General features: G+C 30.2%; 1 protein-coding gene across 2 annotated transcripts in view; it reads right to left on the bottom strand.

The window, feature by feature from the left end:
- Nucleotides 1-18001, bottom strand: part of LOC108915895 (far upstream element-binding protein 1) — a 49585-nt gene that overhangs the window by 22412 nt on the left and 9172 nt on the right. Inside the window, exon 4 of one of the 2 annotated variants that reach the window (XM_018722047.2) lies at nt 5641-5904. The exons of the other annotated variant lie outside the window; for it this stretch is intronic. Coding sequence (XP_018577563.1) covers nt 5641-5904 — 264 coding nt within the window. The remainder of the gene's footprint in view (nt 1-5640; nt 5905-18001) is intronic. 2 annotated transcript variants of the gene reach the window in all.

Genomic DNA, 18001 nt, shown 5'->3' on the forward strand with positions numbered 1-18001 from the left:
TTGTACGATTGGTACTGGTAATAAAAATTCCCTAGATCTTGGCGTCACCAATATTAATGACTTGTTCACAATGATCAATGACAAGCCGTTAAGTCTACACTCAAGATAATGTGATCGCTGATTGGTTGAATAGTATCTCGTGAAAAATTACATCAATCACCAGCCGGTGAACAAAATGTTATGTTTTCATGTAACTTTGATCTTACTATTTTAATAATTTTTTATTTTATGGAAATTTAATGGCCAACATGAAGGAAATAAAATTACTGTTCCAAACAAAATTACTGGTCATGTGGCTTGTAATCATTTATGAAAGCCCTGTACAATTACCTATTGTTAGGAATATTTAAAATTAGTGTCGACACATGGTTAATTAACTATTTGGGTGATTAAGATCTAATCTCTTATTGAAGTCACCACTTGTCAGGATGTTTTATAATAATAATTCCATTTGTAATAGGTGTGACATTTTCAACTGTTCTCTTTCTGAGCTTTTTCATGCAACTAAGAATAGGTTTATTTAATTGTTGTTATATATAATGGTAGCTATTATTTGCATGAATTAGTTTTTGTTTTTGTTTTTTTTTTTAGTAATGCTCTGTTCTAGGTGCACCCATCATTTTTATTTTATTATGTATTGTTTTTTTTTCTTTCTTCAATTTAATACTTGTACTAGATTGTCCTGTAAATGGTATATACTGTTGGACAAATAAAGTGTTATTATTATTATTAACTAAAATTAACTATGTACTTTTTAATTTTGTTCAAAGTTGACCATTAAGTTAATTTGAAATAAAACGAATGAAATGTTAGATCATCATTTCAATAAAATACCAAATCATGAACTTAAAACAAACTAATTTAAACTGTGTCTTATTTAATAAGTGTTTTAATGTATATAAAAATAATACTTATCAAAGAAAAAACTAATAGAGAACTAAATATCTCTTCATCTAATTTTTTTATTTGATACTCATGTTTACAATAAGTATACAGAGCATTACAAATATTCCGCTGACAAAATTCTACAGGGAATTCTCTGACCAAAAGTAGCAAGTAGCAAGTAATAGCAAGCTGTCAATTTTAGTAAAAATTTCATCAATTAAGGGGGAATATCCGAGTAGAAACAAATGTTTTTTTCAATTTTTTTTCGTTCATCTTAAAATTTCTAGTGTTAAGAATATTGTATGTACATTTCATACTGAAATTCCAATAATTGTGGAAGTTATGGACTATTCACGGGAATGTGGTGAAGCAGCCAGCCGCCAGAATCTTTTACCAGGGTTTAGCAGGCAGGCATTGAAGTGTTGGACCCTTTGTGAATTCTAACGGTTCGTCTAGCTGGAGCGTCATTTTATCATCAGTGTGCAACATTATTATTTTGTGCATTGTTTTATAAAAATTATATAGTGAAATGAATAAAAGATACAGTAGAAAAAAAGTGATCACCATTGCGAGATCGAAATGCCAATTGCGGGCTTACTGCTGAAATCAAAACTTACGTGACCCGTGAGAGGATTCAGCGAAAGCAATCACGGATCCCTGCAGAAGATGCCCAGTGCTAAATAGGGCCTACTCTATGGTCCAAAAATCGCAGATTAAGGGTAAAGTAAAAAAAGTTGTCTCAATATGATATTATATATTATATAACTATGATTTTCTTTATAAAAATAAAACTTTTTCAAAAAAATTCTCCAAGTTTGGAACATGAAGAATATTGTGTGTAAATGTTACCGTGATATTTCAAGAATTGTAAAAGTTATGGGTGATTTATCGACAAGCTGAAAAGCGACCAAGTTCCCAAGCGCGTCAGTGCTTTACCAAACTTCAAAATGATTATCTCAAAACATACTATTCAGACAGTTTCCAAAATATTCGGAAAATGGCGCGACTGATTGCTTCCAAAATTTGACAAAGTTTTCGAGCAGGTTTTCTACTTCGAAACATATTTTTTTTTATCAAGCCAGAAAGATCGGAAATTAAGGTTGAAAAATGAATTTAAAGTTCAATCGGCCACTATTTTCTGAAAAAATTTTGTTTCAATAATTTCCTACGTTGCAAATATACATTACATTTTGAAAATCTTTTTGAAATTTTTGTTTCAGGTCAACTAACTGCATGTTATTTTGGAAATCGCGGACTGTGCGAGGGAGCGATATTTTTTACGGCAGCCATGACTTCAGCGCTCCCAGCTGATATATAATTATAAAGAAATTTAGCATACCTCAACATGTATACTTTCGAATAAAACAATCCTAGACAAAATCGAACGGACAGTATTTGAGATAATTCCTAAATATCACATATTATTTCCACTGTCTACTCATATTCCTCCTTAATTAATTAATCAATTATACTTATGATTTTTGTATAAAATTAACCAAATTTTAATTATATATTGTTGTCTTGATTAGTAACCTGGTTAGTAACCACAAATTATGATTAATCAGTTCAAATTTCTTTACAAATACAACACTTATTTTTATTCACTTTCACTTCTAGCTTTTGACACAATCGGCAAATAAATGTCAAATTTTAATAACAATACAATATTTTAATCCAATAAAGTTGTGCTCGACTTATACAGGCCACCAAAAAAAAAAAACATCCCAACAGGATGATTTTTTCTGGGTTGCTTGGGGACTGCCTCCTTTTTCCTTATAGAATTTTTTTGTATCTCTAATACAAACACTATAAATTTGGCTTTGCCAAAAGCAAATGGAGTCGATGTGGTATCACATCCACTGAACACTTTTTTTTAATGTTTGCAACAATTTCTTGAATAAATGAATGAAAACTAAATATGAACTGATGCAGTTTGTCAGCTAACACATGACAGCCTAATACCGCTTGCCTCACTCCCACTGTTACCAACTCTTTGTAAAAATATGTTTACAAGACCACCACTGCAGCCACTGCAGCGTGCACAATTCTCATGCAATTTTCATATAATACGCAGCAACTCATTAAGTATAAGAGATACAAAAATTTTTATAAGAAAAAGTATTTTAATAAAAATATTAAATGGATTATTATCTACGAAACTGTCACATAGACTGCTTTATTACTAGACCGCTGACCACTGTGAAGACCCGCGATCGCTGTCTGCCGCGACAGCCCACGTTCTGCTTGCCGAAGCCTTAACCTGACATAACGCAGTATGTTTCTTAAATTTATTGTAATATGTACCGACAATTCTAGTTACAAAAAAACTGTGGGCAAGTTACTAAAAAGTTACAAAATATAATTTTTGTCAAAATCAGTCAAAAACAATGTAACATAGTGTTTTACTTAATTTTTCTTGGTCAATTGCCTCAAAATACTAGAACTTTTTTTCCTAATTCTATCTTGCCAATATTAACTAAGATGTACAACTATAAAATACAAACATTTTGTTTTATTATATATATACAGAGTGTTAATTAAGTATGTACAATAAATTCAACATAACACTGCCAAATTACAACAAAATTGGGTAAAAGGTGTTTTACGAAATAGCAATTTTTTTAGAAAAGCTTAACACCCTGTATCTTGAAAACGAAGTATCTGCGGACCAATGTTTATATGAACTTTTTGTCTTAAAATCACTCAAATAATTGTCTGTTGAATTTATTTACATACTTAATTAACACCCTGTATAACATAACAATCTCTTTATGCTATTCAGACCTTCTAGAAAATAATGCATTTTGTTTACCCATTAATTTAATATGTACAAGTCACATCACAGATTGAGATCAGAGACCATTATTTTGGAAAGAACAAAAATGTTTAAATTTTATATTGATACTTTCTGGTTGTTAATTTAAAGGCTTTATCTACAAAAAAAAATTAAAAAGTTCATTCTGTATTGTTTCTACATTATTTTATAAAATTAAAAGGTTTCTTCCTACCAATACACAGGGTAACACAATATTTCATCCACAAAATAAAGAAAAAAGATTATATGATTACATTACATTACATGAATATTTTTTAATTATTTGTTTTAAAGATTTTTGGAAGATGGATAGTACCAATTGTCCTAACTGCTGGTCAGTTAAATCTCCAGAATTGAAACTAAAGTAAAGTAGTAAAGATTTGCATAACACTGGCCAAAAATCACTTATAAAATATAACCATGCTTCAAGTCTCACTTTGAATGACATCCAATCAGATGATACAAATAAAAACAATTCAGAGATCAAAAAGTTAAAAGATAAATCCGAGAGTTGTCTTTTCTCATAACAATAGTCAGGTAGTCACACCAAAGTTAATATTAATTACTAATGCACAAAATTTGAATCAATTATCCTAAAAAAATATGTAAAACAATTAATTGATAATAACTAAAGGAGTAAAACTTTATCACCCTATATTCCAAAAACATATTGTTTGCGGAGACCTGTATTAATATGAACTTTTTTCTTATTTTTAGAAATAACCTGTAAAATTTTTTTGGAAGAAAACATAACCCTACATATTGATAAGGAATAATAGCTAAATAAGAAAAATATTAAATTATAGTATTATGTTAAATTTAAAACTTATACTATATACATAAAAATTACAGGGATTTTAATAATAAATACCCAAGTGGATTTCTGAATATCGTTATCAACAAAGACTCAAATTTGTTTTACCCAACAGGTTAAATTCCTCATTTATCCAGTTTCCAAGTTTACTCAAGAGGCATTACATTTCTGTTAAATATTTTCAACTTAAAATACTTTGTATCCTTTCCACATTAAGAAAGGTTTTTGGCATATTTATCAAAAAATCATCTGTGTCTGTTGGATTAAGATAACTGTTAGAAAAAATTATTAAAAAAACAATGTAACACATTTTTTTACAAAAAAATATGAAACGGAAAAAGATAAATGAAAAACAATATTGAACAAATAAGACGATCAGTATTACCTTTATTCCCAGCACATTAGAAATATTTAGCAAGGGTCAAATGTTTGTGCACTGTTTACAAATGTTGCAAGTACAATGGCAATGTATATGACAATTAGCAATTACATTTTTGTGATTGCTCTGTGAACAAACCTGTAGTATTCACATCAATTTTGTGGCAGAGCAGGTAATGTTCAAAAATTTTGTAAACAAAATTAATCAATAAAAGTTGTCACAAACTACAAAAGCACATATCAATAATGAACCTTATTAAGCAGGTATCATAAAATACAAACTGCTTAATACTACCACCTAATATTACAGAGAGCAGTATTTACCATCATAATCGAGACAGGAGCTTAGAAAATATTTGTATGTTTTGGAGCTTAATCTATTATTATAGAAAGAATTAAGCTACATTAACAAACTTTTATTGTTGAAAATGTATATAAATAAATACCTTCTTTATACCTTACTGTTCTGTATTTTTTAAACCTGTAGAACATTGCTAACAATAATTAAGAGCTGTACTATTTTAGAACAGTTAGGTGTCAAATCAAAATTTTCTAACAGTAGGAAATATATTTTTCTAAATTCCACTGATAGATTATTAGACTAATCTATTATAAGAGGTGTTATTACGAACAGCTTGCATGCAAAATAATATGTTAATTAAAGGTACAGGATAATCAATAGGAGAATTAGAGAATTTAGTTAAAGGAATGAGGATCATGCACCATGCATAAAAATATTGATCTTAACCTGGAAAATTATTATGGGCACCGCCGCCTTGGTTGCCAGGTGGTCCCATACCTGGCCCGCCCATATCAAGGCCAGGTACACCTTCGGACCGGCCTCTTTGATGAATTATGTTCATAATTAGTTCTTTCGCCCGAGAAATAGCCTCTTTTGTACCCGACAATGAACAAATTCTATCTGGCATACCTTGAGAATCAGGTGCCATTTGAATCTTACAACCTGACTCGGATTGAAGTCTTGTTATCTGTTCCCCTCCACGACCAATTACTGGAAATACAAAATATATTCAGAAAATGGCTTCAATTTTAGCAGTCAATAAAGTTATATAAATATCTAACTTAAACAGTATTTGTATTCTAAAATTTTAAAATGTTATTTTTCTTGACATCAAATTATATTTATGCAGTATATATTTAAATATGTTTGACATATCAATTCTAACATAAAATAATATTAATCGATCCGAGCCATATCAAATGTAACTTTTTAATTTGTCAATAATAATTCTCTACTACTGTTAGATTATTCAATTTGACACCCTAGTATGGGAAAAATAAAAATACTCAACTAAAATAATGTCTAAAAATTTTTAAATAATAAGACGCTGGTTTAAAGCAACAGAATTTCAAGGAGCACATACTGATCTAAAAAATATAGCATGAAATCCCCCAAATTGAAAATAGAAGTTGACATAATATGCAACTTAAAAACAAATCATTTGTAAATGTGTGTTCACAACACAAAACAGAATTAGAAAAAAAATATAATACTGACATTCCAAGTTTATAAATAATAAATTTTTACCTTCAAAAATATTTTATATTTATAATAAATTTTTATATTCAAAAATATTTTATATTTATATTAACTTTGTTATACCTATATGCCAGTAATATTTCAAACAGAAAGAAAAGGACACAAACTGATGAAACTAAATTTAAGGAATTAATAGATAAGAAGTCGTAACTGAAGAATCACTAAAGAGCTTTCCGCGATCTCGATATACATACAACACAATTAGATTATGATATATGAAAAATACACCTGCATACCACTGCTTCAAGTTAATTACAAACAATTCCTGTGCTATTAGTAATCAGTTTCACAATCAATTAATACTGATTCCTCTCACAGAAGCCTCCCTTTTGAAAGAAAATATATTATTCTCATATCGTCATTGATTACACAAAAGGACTGTAAACGATGATAACATTATTTCAGTTATTTTTCAGGAAAGTTATATAATGAAGTCATTACAAACTTCTTTTTAGGAATATATACACTTGTTATTGTAGTACTACTTGTATCAATGTGGATAAATTTGTATACTTTCATCATGACCTTAAAGTTTTAATTCTAAAAATGACTTTGGAGTGTCTGTTGCCTAGGAAACAACCTGTGTAAACTTTATATCAAAAATATAGAATTTATCTATTAGTTCATCAACTAAATGAGCTTTATTTTAAAATTGTTGATACGATTTTTTTTTTTTTACCTATGGAATTGTATTTGAGATTTACAAATTGATGATTAATAGTTCTGTCATAGTGCGGAAAAAATGGGAATGTATACAGTACGCAAAAAAGTGTGGAGCACGAATGCGTATTTTCACATCATGTTCTATCCCATCTGAGCCCCCTTAGTCCTTTATACGGCGTTAAAATTATTATGGTGTTAAATGCCGTGTTACCAAGTCATGGTTAGTCCCAACATTTTGAAGGCTGAACTTCACATATTCACTACATGTATCGAAATAAACTCTAAGGTCTCCAATCATATTGGACTTTGTAATATACAGGGTGTCCCAGAATAACATGTACAACGGAAGACCACAGATTCATGGACTCAAAATAGGCAAATTTAGGCTAATTCACCTATATCCGAAATCGCTTCGTTTAGCCGCTAGATAGCCTCAAAGTTCGGGAAATCTTTTTGAATTTTGTAAATAACTCGAATATGTATTAATCGATTCTTATTATTTTTGGGGTGTGCACTTTTGCTTTCAATCTACAAATTAAATTTTGGTGTTATACAGAGTGTTTTTTAAAACTCACAACTCCCACAAAATTGATGTATGTTGATAATATCCGTTCATAACTTTTCCCTCTTTCAGACCATTTGGAAGTTTTTGGACCTCTTATAGAAATTTGATTAAATGAGTTTGGGTACAGAAAAATATTTTTTAAATGTCTACGTCATCTTGCGACCCATATTACAATACTTAACAAAGTGCTAGTAGTCACTGATTCTATAGGTGGACTGTAATTTCAGTTTGATCTTTAAGTCATTGTACCTGCCAATTCTTAATGAGTGTTTACTACGATAAGATATACCACATGTTACTTCATTTTTCAATATGGATACACACATACGACAAATTAAGAAATATGTATGTACCAAATTTTATTGAATTAATTCATAAAAACAATCAAATAGAATAAAAAATGCTGCAGAAAAAAGTAACAAAATTGATGTTATCAAATTTAATACAACTTATAAAAACTTCAAAATGACCACAAGTGTTGCTACAATAAAGGTTAATTCGGCGAAGAAAGTTAAATGACACTATTTGCAGTTCTTAAGGGCTATTTTTTAAAACATTTATGATATTTTAGATATGCCTCCACAACTCGTCTTCAGTGTTACGATGTGGAAACATGCACTGTTGTTTTCAGAGTGCCCCAAAGACAATAGTCGCAGGATGTTAAATCTGGTGAATGTACAGGCCAGTTAACAGAAACATCATCCCTCTACGAGGGAATCTTTGGTTCAGATACTGCCGGACATTTACAGTGGAGCGCCATCATGCATAAACCACATGTTAGCTCTGAGTATTAACGACACATCTTTCAATAACTCAGGTTTTGCAAAAATTTTAAATAAATTTCCTCATTCAGTCTATTGGGTAGAATAACGGGGCCAATAATAATGGTATCAACGATTCTAAATCAAACATTGATGCAAAATTCATGTTGATAATGTTTCACCTTAATAGCATGTGGATTTTCTTGAGCATACACATGTCCATTGTGAATATTTATTATTCCGCTTCTAGCAAAACAGAATTGGCAGGTACAATGATTTAAAGATCAAGCTGAAACTACAGTCAACATATAAAATCAGAGCCTACTGACACTTTTGTAAGTATTGTAGTATGAGCGGCAAAATAATGTATACATTTAAAAAATATTTTTTTATACCCAAACCACTCATTTAATCAAAATTTTACAAAAACTTCCAAATATCAAATAAAAAATAGTTGTTATTATTTCCCGAAAGAGGAAAAGTTATGAACGAATATTCTCACCATACATCAATTCTGTAGGAGCTGTAAGTTTTAAAAAACACTCTGTATAACGCCAAAATTTGTAGATTGAAAGCAAAAGTCCACTGCCCAAAAGTATTAAAAATCGAATAATACGTATTTGAGTTATTTACAAGTCAAAAAATTTTCACGAACTTCGAGACCATCTAGCAGCCAAACGAAGCGATTTCGGATATAGGTGAATTAGCCTAAATCTGCCTATTTTGAGTCCACGAATCTATGGTCTTCCGCCGTACACGTTACTGGGACACCCTGTATAGGAGTTAAAGGTATAATTACACACAATAGGAAGTCTCTTGTGTTTTTTAATGTTTTGAAGTTATAATCAAATATAATAAGTTCTTATACGTAAATATTAAAATTTTATACTTAGAAATGTTAATGCTTGCTATTTACGTTACACCATGTCTTTATTTTTTCCAATTGTTGAATTAATAGAAAATCATTGATAAAGGTAAATTATTTATTTTTTAATGGAACATCCTACATTTTATAATATGTAATATCGCGGGTTTTTGGTTATGGTGTACAATATGCTATGGGTGTTCAATTCTTTATTAAATCTTTAAACATATATTCCAAATTGACACTTCCATATGTTAGTATAATTACTCCTTTACGATATGCAATATTGTTTTGTTTATTTTGATATGAGGTGATATAGTTATGGTTATCCCCCTCCCCATTATTATGAAATGCAGAAAAAACCAAGCGAATAAAAATTTTCCACATGCATAAATTTTGTAAAATAGTTTGTGAAATTTTTAAAACTTCGTTAATACAGGGTATCCATAGTTCATGAGACACAGAGCAACTGTCAATTTAACCTTTAAACTGAAAAATAATAAACGATTAGCTGAAATTGTGACATACGAAGGGTAAAAAAAGTTAGAGATTGAGAAGAAAATATGAAAACTAATATTGTTGTCCAAACAAAAATTTTTGCACGTCAATTTTTAGATAATAAAATAAAAGAAAGTACAACTAAAAATCAAACAAAAAATTGTAACTAACATCCTGCATTGTTCGTAAAGTCAGCTTTTCAACTAAGGAAAGTTTGATTAAATTACAATACTTTAGTTTCTCTTTGTTCCATTAATTTTGAGATGCCCTATATATTAACTTTTTCATATGACACAAAAAATAGCAGTAATGACTAGTAAGCACCCAAATATGTCAATTTATTAAAATATATGCTATATATTGTTCAAGGTACAGGTATATGAATATTTAAGAAAATAAAGTGTGATTATTGCTATGGATGATTAGCTATGGTAGAGTTCAATTAATTCTCAAGTGCATACAGATTAACTTTTTCCATAGTTCTGGAATATGAACACAATTTGAATTGTTATTGTTCTCTCCTCACTCTTCACTGATCTTTGAAAATCCTACTACATGGAGTAGTGAATGGATATGTTTTGGTGAAACATTCACGAAAGAGAAAGTAAGCAAAAATATTCAAATTACTCTCCGATTAATATCCAATTAATAGTCACTACTGTATCGGTTGCTCTGAAATGGACAGAGTTGAACAAGTTAGTTTTTATCATGCAATTATTTTATAATTTTTCCCATGTAGACAGTATCAGTTCTTTAAGTGGCTATCACCATGATAATCTTAATTTTCAAAATGGGTTTTTAAATAATCAAGCTATAAGTACCCTCATTTGAAAGCATAAAAGTCAATAACTATGATAAACATTACTTTTTTTATTTATTTGGAGTGGAAAACAGGTAAAATATACCCAAATTACAATTTTACTATGTTATGATAACATTTGTGACCGCAGTTGTCGCAGAAAGTTACTTGCACTTCTAACCTTACTTTTAGACTACTTAATATTTGCCTACTATATTATTATCGTTTGTAGTTTTATTTAACTTTTTTGAAAATTAAAGTCAATGTATTTCTTTTCTAATTATGCATTTTTGCAATAAATTCATCTGACACCTTTACTGCTGTATATTCATACTTGTACGTATTGTATTGTACATATATCAGTGGCGGCTCGTAGTATATTTGGCAGAGGCTTGAAATAAAAAAATTTAAACTTGTCTTTCTTTTCTTTGAGGGCGAGTCATCGTTAAAGGTTTCGTCAATGTCTTCCAAGAAAATTGCATATAACGTGTTCAAATTTATCTCATTTATTATGGAATTCTTTTAATTTTGATAAAAGTGAATTAATTCTCTTTTTATAAAATGTTACGTCAATTAATTTATTCTGCAAAATTTGAAATATGTACATCGGTTTGTTCAGAAATCATTGTAAAGGTTTTCAAGAAAAAAATGAAATTTTTGTCCAACAATTGTTTTAATCCATAAGCAGATCCTAAGGTTTGTTTATCATCACTATCTGATATGAAATAAAAAATCTCAATAAGTTTCTTTCTATGTTTTGATCGTAAAAATAGCTCTAGAAGAAAAATTCCAACGAGTGGGAGCATTACTTGGAATCCTGTGTTGGCATTAATTTATTTAATACGTTAGATCTTTTAGTATATTTGGAAAAAAATTAGGAAAATCCGGAGATTTGAAAAAAAATTTTCACTTCTTTAATGCCGTTGCAAGCTTTACTTAAAACTAAATTTAATTTATGTGCGTAACAATGATTAAAATAGGCTTGAGGAGCGACGTCTTTTATTTTTCTTTGAAGTCCATTAACATGACCTGACATAACTGCAGCACCACCATAGGTTTGAGCAATTAATTTATTTTTTAAGTCAAATTTTCCAAATTCATTAATTAATAATTTAAACAAACTATCTGCATCTCTCCCACTTGTTATGTCAACAAATCTTTCAACTTCTCCATGCACTGCGTATCTAAAAATTACCTATAATTGAGACTTACAGATAACATCTGTGGTTTTATCAACCTGCCAGGATAAACATTCGCAATTAATTAATTCGTCATAAATACTTTTGATAATTGAACTAATACTCTCAATTCATTTATTCAAATTTATTAACTCTTTAAAGTTCCCTCGATTAGCAGACTCCACTTTTCCATCATGTCCGTGAAAATAAATTTCTTGAGGCGATAAAAATATACTACATCGATTAGTCTATTTAAAACATCTCTATTTTCACGAACCTTCTTATTATAATGTATTTCCGTTTTGTGAGAGGAATCTAAAACGTTTACAATATTCTGTTTACCAAACATTTCAAATTTAATATGTGATGAAATATGTTCTTGCGATTTTTCGTGTCTTTCGAGGCCGCTCGTTAAATTTTTTAAAATTGTTAAAACCCACCCTACTCCAAACCGATAAATTATCATTAGTGAACAATAAACATTGCCAGCAGTATAATTTATTTCTAATAGTTGATGCAGTTTTTTTATAATTATTATCGTTAAACCCCCTATTTTGTTTTTCACCCACTGCAACTAAAGATTTCAAAGAAAGTGTTGGTCTTGATTTCTGTTTAATTATGAGCTTTTCATCATAACAGAGTACTAAATCCTTTTAATAATAATCTACAATGTCCATGCAACTAAAGAAGTTGTTGAGGTTATGTTCGTTTTCCGCACTCATTTTATATTAATAAAGTTATGTGCATACCAGAGTAAAATGTAAGTGATTATTTTACTAATTAATTATGACCGTCTTACAAAAATTCTTAAGAAAAACTTCACATAAACACCAGTTAAAAACAAAAACTCGCATACTCACAGACGACCAATGTTTTTAGGTACTATGAAATGCAACATTGCAAGATACAACTGCGATCGCCAAGGTGGTAGAGAAGAAAGGCTATATTGAAAGATTCGTTTGTTAAAAAGAGATGGATGGTCCGTGCTCGACTGGTTAAGCTTGAATGTAGACATCGTGGCATCATTTCAAGGTCTCGCAGCATATACAGATAAAGGCTGGAGGCTTGAGAAAGTTAGCTGCCAGCAACTATAATGCGAATTCGGAGGGCGCGAAATATAGTGAAAATCGTATATTTACGTACTCGAGATCTCCCTTAGTAGGGAGATCTCCCTATTACTAGGTACCTAATTAGTTGCATATGAAAATAGATTTGTATGAAAATTTCTTAAATAATATTAATTATATGATGTAAAATAAAAAAACTAAAAGAAAACTTTTGCAATACTATCAAAAACTGCTTAGCCTCCCCAGCCTCCTTTAACAAGCTGCCACTGACGTATGTCAATGTAACAATTTCCACCCTAATTTTTTAACTGAAAATACGACCGTGGTTGGGATTGCATATATTTAGTTGCTAGTTTGTGGTGATCGAGTAATGCAAACAAATTTTGACACGTATTCTGTTTTATAAAAGTGGAATTCTTCTCTTTAATTTTCAAAGGTCAAAAAATCCATTCAAGATTATCAATGCTCGGAATGTCCAAACTCCACTATGACGAACAAAATTGTTTATTGGCCTGCTGAAGTTGTAAACATCTCAGTAGACCGTGACCACTACATTTTACACTATATTTTGGGTATTATAGTAACCTTATTTAAACGAGACGTTTTATAACAATATATTGAAACATGTGTTCACAATTATATGCCGGGGGAAACAGAGTAATCCAGTAGGTGGGAACAGTGCAGGGACTCCCGAAATGTCGATTCGATGATTCCGAATCGAGATCGAAATAATATCGATATATCGGTACTCTTGAAAATTTTGCCATCGAAATAATATCGAAACCCCGCCCATTCGAATCGATATAATAACGAGGAGTCTTGGCTAGCCGAAATGATTTGCTCTCTTCTTCTATCACATGTATTGACTATTGCTGTTTCTTTTGAACATTACAAATATGTGTTTGCGTTTGTGTTTTGTTTATTTTTACGTATTTAACCTAACCCAATGTAAAGTGTCAAATACTTGTTTATATACAAGGACTTGTATAAAATCCTTGGTTTCTATATATCTACAACTAGGTATTTGAACAGTTTTTTCTGTTAACATAATTACCTATGTTCTTCTTTAGGAGCAATCATTGATATTAATAAACATAATGGTACCTATGCATTAAATAAATATAAATACTGCATAATATTACAAATCTTGTTCTTGTCATGAGTGTGTATTTACCGGAATATTTTCTCTAATGTTAGTGAAAATTTTATCCAATTGTTGGAGAGGTTTTAATAAATAACTAATATGTGACTTTCTTTATACCTATATTAATAGTTTGTTGACTTGAAGCAAGAAGTCTACTAATTCCAGTGATGTTCACCGTGCATAAAACCAGAAAGCACAAAATAATTTAATGTTGAATTGAATAGTTTCCGAAGTTCTTTTTACTTCTTTTAAATGTCAAATAATAGACATAATTAAATTACATATAATAATTTTATGTAAGCGAAATAATTAAGTACCTACACAAATTTTTTGTCCGTTAGATTATAATGGATCCATTGAACCTCTTAACTGTCTTCTCCAAATATTTTCATTCCTAAATACTTCTCGTCACTCTAATTGTTCAACAATAATTATAATCACAGGTAGTATTTTATGTTTTTTATTTCAAACCGAATAAAAAATTAGGATGTGGAATATCAATAATTTGTTGAGTATGTATACGCATAAAACCTTTAAATATAAAGTACCTACATTTAAATCAACTTTCATGGTTTACTGTTTAGACTAAATAAATAATTTTATAAACTGTTTATTTATTTGATGATAGATATTCATTTTAAAATTTAAATAAACTGCGTGACGCCACCGCCGGACAAAAAGAGATAGATTGCTGAAATACGTATATGTTAGACAGAAATAAATAAATCACTCAGTTGCCTTAACCGGGGTGGTATACAATATTACCCCAAATTTGCCGAACTTATCCGAGGACTATATCGATGTGCTTCAAGAGTACCAATTTACATTTCGAGTCGAATCGATCGAGATTGGTTTCGTAATTATCTCGATATCGATAAAACGACATCGAGATTTCAGGAGTCCCGCTACAGGTAAAAGTGTGCCAAAAATGATTCCATTTTTAGGTAACGTCTAGTCATGTATGGGATTCTGATGGTGTGGCTGACATAGAACACTTGGAAAAAAGCAGGATCACCCATTGGAGACTATTACGTTTCACAACTGGACTAATTAAAGGGTATTATTTAGGCTAAATGTCCACATCTGGCTAAAAGCAAAGTGCTCTTTCACCACGATAATGTGTCTGGACATAGGTCTTGGGTTGTTGGTGTAAAACTTCATGAAGTTCTCTGAGAATTGTACATGTGCAGCAGCGGCGGCCTTAACCATTGCGAGGCTCTGGGCGGCAGATCTTTGTGAGGCCCTTGTTTGTGAAATGTACGTAAATCGAATGTAGATATTTCTGATGATTTAAGAGAAATGCAAAAGTTATAAATTTTGATTTTTCAAATATTATATTAAGAGATTTTTAGAAGTTAACAAATACAAAGATGACAAATTTTTAATAATTATATAATAAGGTACAAGATTCAAACATATTTTTCAATTATCTTTTACAGTCAAATTACAAAAAATATTATTATCCACGGAGAAATTTTATTTAGGCACCTATTACTAATTAAGTATTAATATATTTACTATGAATTAACCAACTTTATTTTATTGTCATATACCTTTATAACTAATAGCTAAGGATAAAATAAAGTTTTAAATATAAACTTTTTTTACTCGAGTTGCTGCGCGAGGCCCCTGCAAGAGCAAGGCCTCAGGCGATTGCCCTGCTCGCCACCCCTCTAAGGCCGCCACTGATATGCAGGATTCACCAGATTTGGCTCTCAGCGGTTACTTCTTCCCAAGCCAGCAGGATTGCTGGACAAAGATTAACTTCAAGTGATGAGGACTAAGCTGAGATAACCCCTTATCTTGTGTATCATGTAAAACACTACATATTTTAATTGTCATGTTTCCTCAATATACAGCATTTTATTAATCCACCATATTACACATAATTCAATGTTCAAAGTAGTATAATACAAATAAGAACTAAGTAGTATATTTATAAAATAAAAAAATTGAAATAAACTTTGTATACAAAATTTGATTTGGTTATACGTGCATGCTTTTATTAGAGAATATCTAATAGATGAAATTGTAGATGGTACATATAAATGTTCCTAAATCTAACAACAAATATTTTTTAACCTCCTTTATGATGCTTCTCATATCTGCTGATCATACCTAGAGTGCCAAAAAGAATGATAGTCAAACTGAACTCTACTTTTCTATTTATTGTTCAAGTAGTACTCTTATGTGCACAAAAAAATATCATTAAAGGTATATTTCGCACCTTTAATGTGAAATTATTAAGTAAATGCAATAAAATTTTCAAATTTTCAATAATAAGTTTGGTTAATGAATATTTATATTATTTTAAAGCAAGGATGCTCAACCTGTCCCTTATGATCTTTGCACAAGTACTCACTGCTAACTAAAACACCTATAATAATGCATCAGATTTATATGGCATATCCACTACAATCTGTGCTACAAAAAAGGCTTATTCCAGCTTACTAACTTGATCTTAAGCCATATATTTTTTAAGTGATCGTTAAAACGCTGATCACTCCTGTTTAAAACATGTTTCATATATACATAGCACTTTTGAAGATTCCAACTTTACATACCTATTTTGTTTATATAATGTATAAGGAAAATAAAATTACACTATAACCTTGTTAATCTGAAAATTTTGAATCACAGCACATTCTCTCTTCTTTAAAAGAAAATTAAATTCAATGACTAATTGAATTTGTTGTGTACTGACTACTGATCCGCGTCGTTCCAATGCTTGGTTCACTAGCACGTGATGTTCTAGTCCTTTATTTTTACTTTTGAGTGGTTTATCTTGAGTTTGGACAGGAATCAAGGTTCGAGACATCATAGGCCAATGATTTCAAATCAAGTACAGAATAAAAATAAATACTGGCCAGAGTACTTTATCTCCAGTTTCAGAGTTTCTCCTGAAGAAGAAAGCAACATGCCTCTCGAAATGTTAAGAAGTCTGAACTGATGACATAGCATCCACCCCGGAAACTTTCAGATAATGAAGAAACAAAAAATAAGTTTAATGAAAGTAACTTTTATTCCCAATCAATTTAACAGAATCAAATAAATTTTCGATTTTTTCAGTTATTTACTATTTAGGCCAATCATTATAGCTTTTTTTTGGGAAAAAAATACTATTAGAAGTTTCTCTGCGGAATATTGTTCAAAAACGTGTTACAAACAAAATATCAAAAAATCAACTCGAGACTAGTTGGGAAACTTTGTTAAAACAATGGTCAAAATTATGAAAAAGTGGTTTTTCGACTGGCATAAAAAAACTGTTATTCATAGAGAAAAAAAGGTTTATACAAAAAAGGTTGATATTAAATAAATCTGTAAAATAAGACAAGTCCGATTAAATTCCGATAATTTGTTTATGCGCAAGAGCTCAAAAATGGTCGAAATTGCCCGCTTTTTTTATTGCTAATAATTAATGCAATTTTTATCGCAGACACTTGTAATTCAGGATTTTTTAAGCTTTTTGCATCCTTAATAAGTGGTAAAAATTTCAGCCCAAAAACTTCATTAGCTTGGCGTTGGCGGAATTTGTTATCTAAGAAGATGCTATTTTCAATTCATTTTTCCCAAGCTCACAGGCGTTGTAGGGTTTCGATCATTAGTTGTTTTTGTACCTAAATAGTTGTATTGACATATGCATTTACTGATAATTTAATTTTTCAAATTTAATTTGTTTAAAAATGACTGAAAAAATGTTAATATTTATTACATCGTTAAGCGCGCATGCTAAGCCTCGCCTTCCCCACTCGTTCGCTAGACCAAGTAATAGAACGCATCGCCGCTATCTTCTTTTTCGAAATTAAATAGTTGAATTCACCTTAATGTTAATGTAGGACATGAAAATATAGCTCTTAATGTATACTCTCTCCAAATTTCGGCTCTTAATATTAATAATTAAGGTCACTGCGATTAAATAAATAAAAAAAATTATCTCAGCTTCTAATCAACTTACAACAACGATTTTTTTTTAAATTCGAAGAAAACTAAAGTAAAGAGGTTACTATT

Source organism: Anoplophora glabripennis, unplaced genomic scaffold (assembly GCF_000390285.2).
Source record: "Anoplophora glabripennis isolate ALB-LARVAE unplaced genomic scaffold, Agla_2.0 scaffold1254, whole genome shotgun sequence".
NCBI classification, from domain to species: domain Eukaryota; kingdom Metazoa; phylum Arthropoda; class Insecta; order Coleoptera; family Cerambycidae; genus Anoplophora; species Anoplophora glabripennis.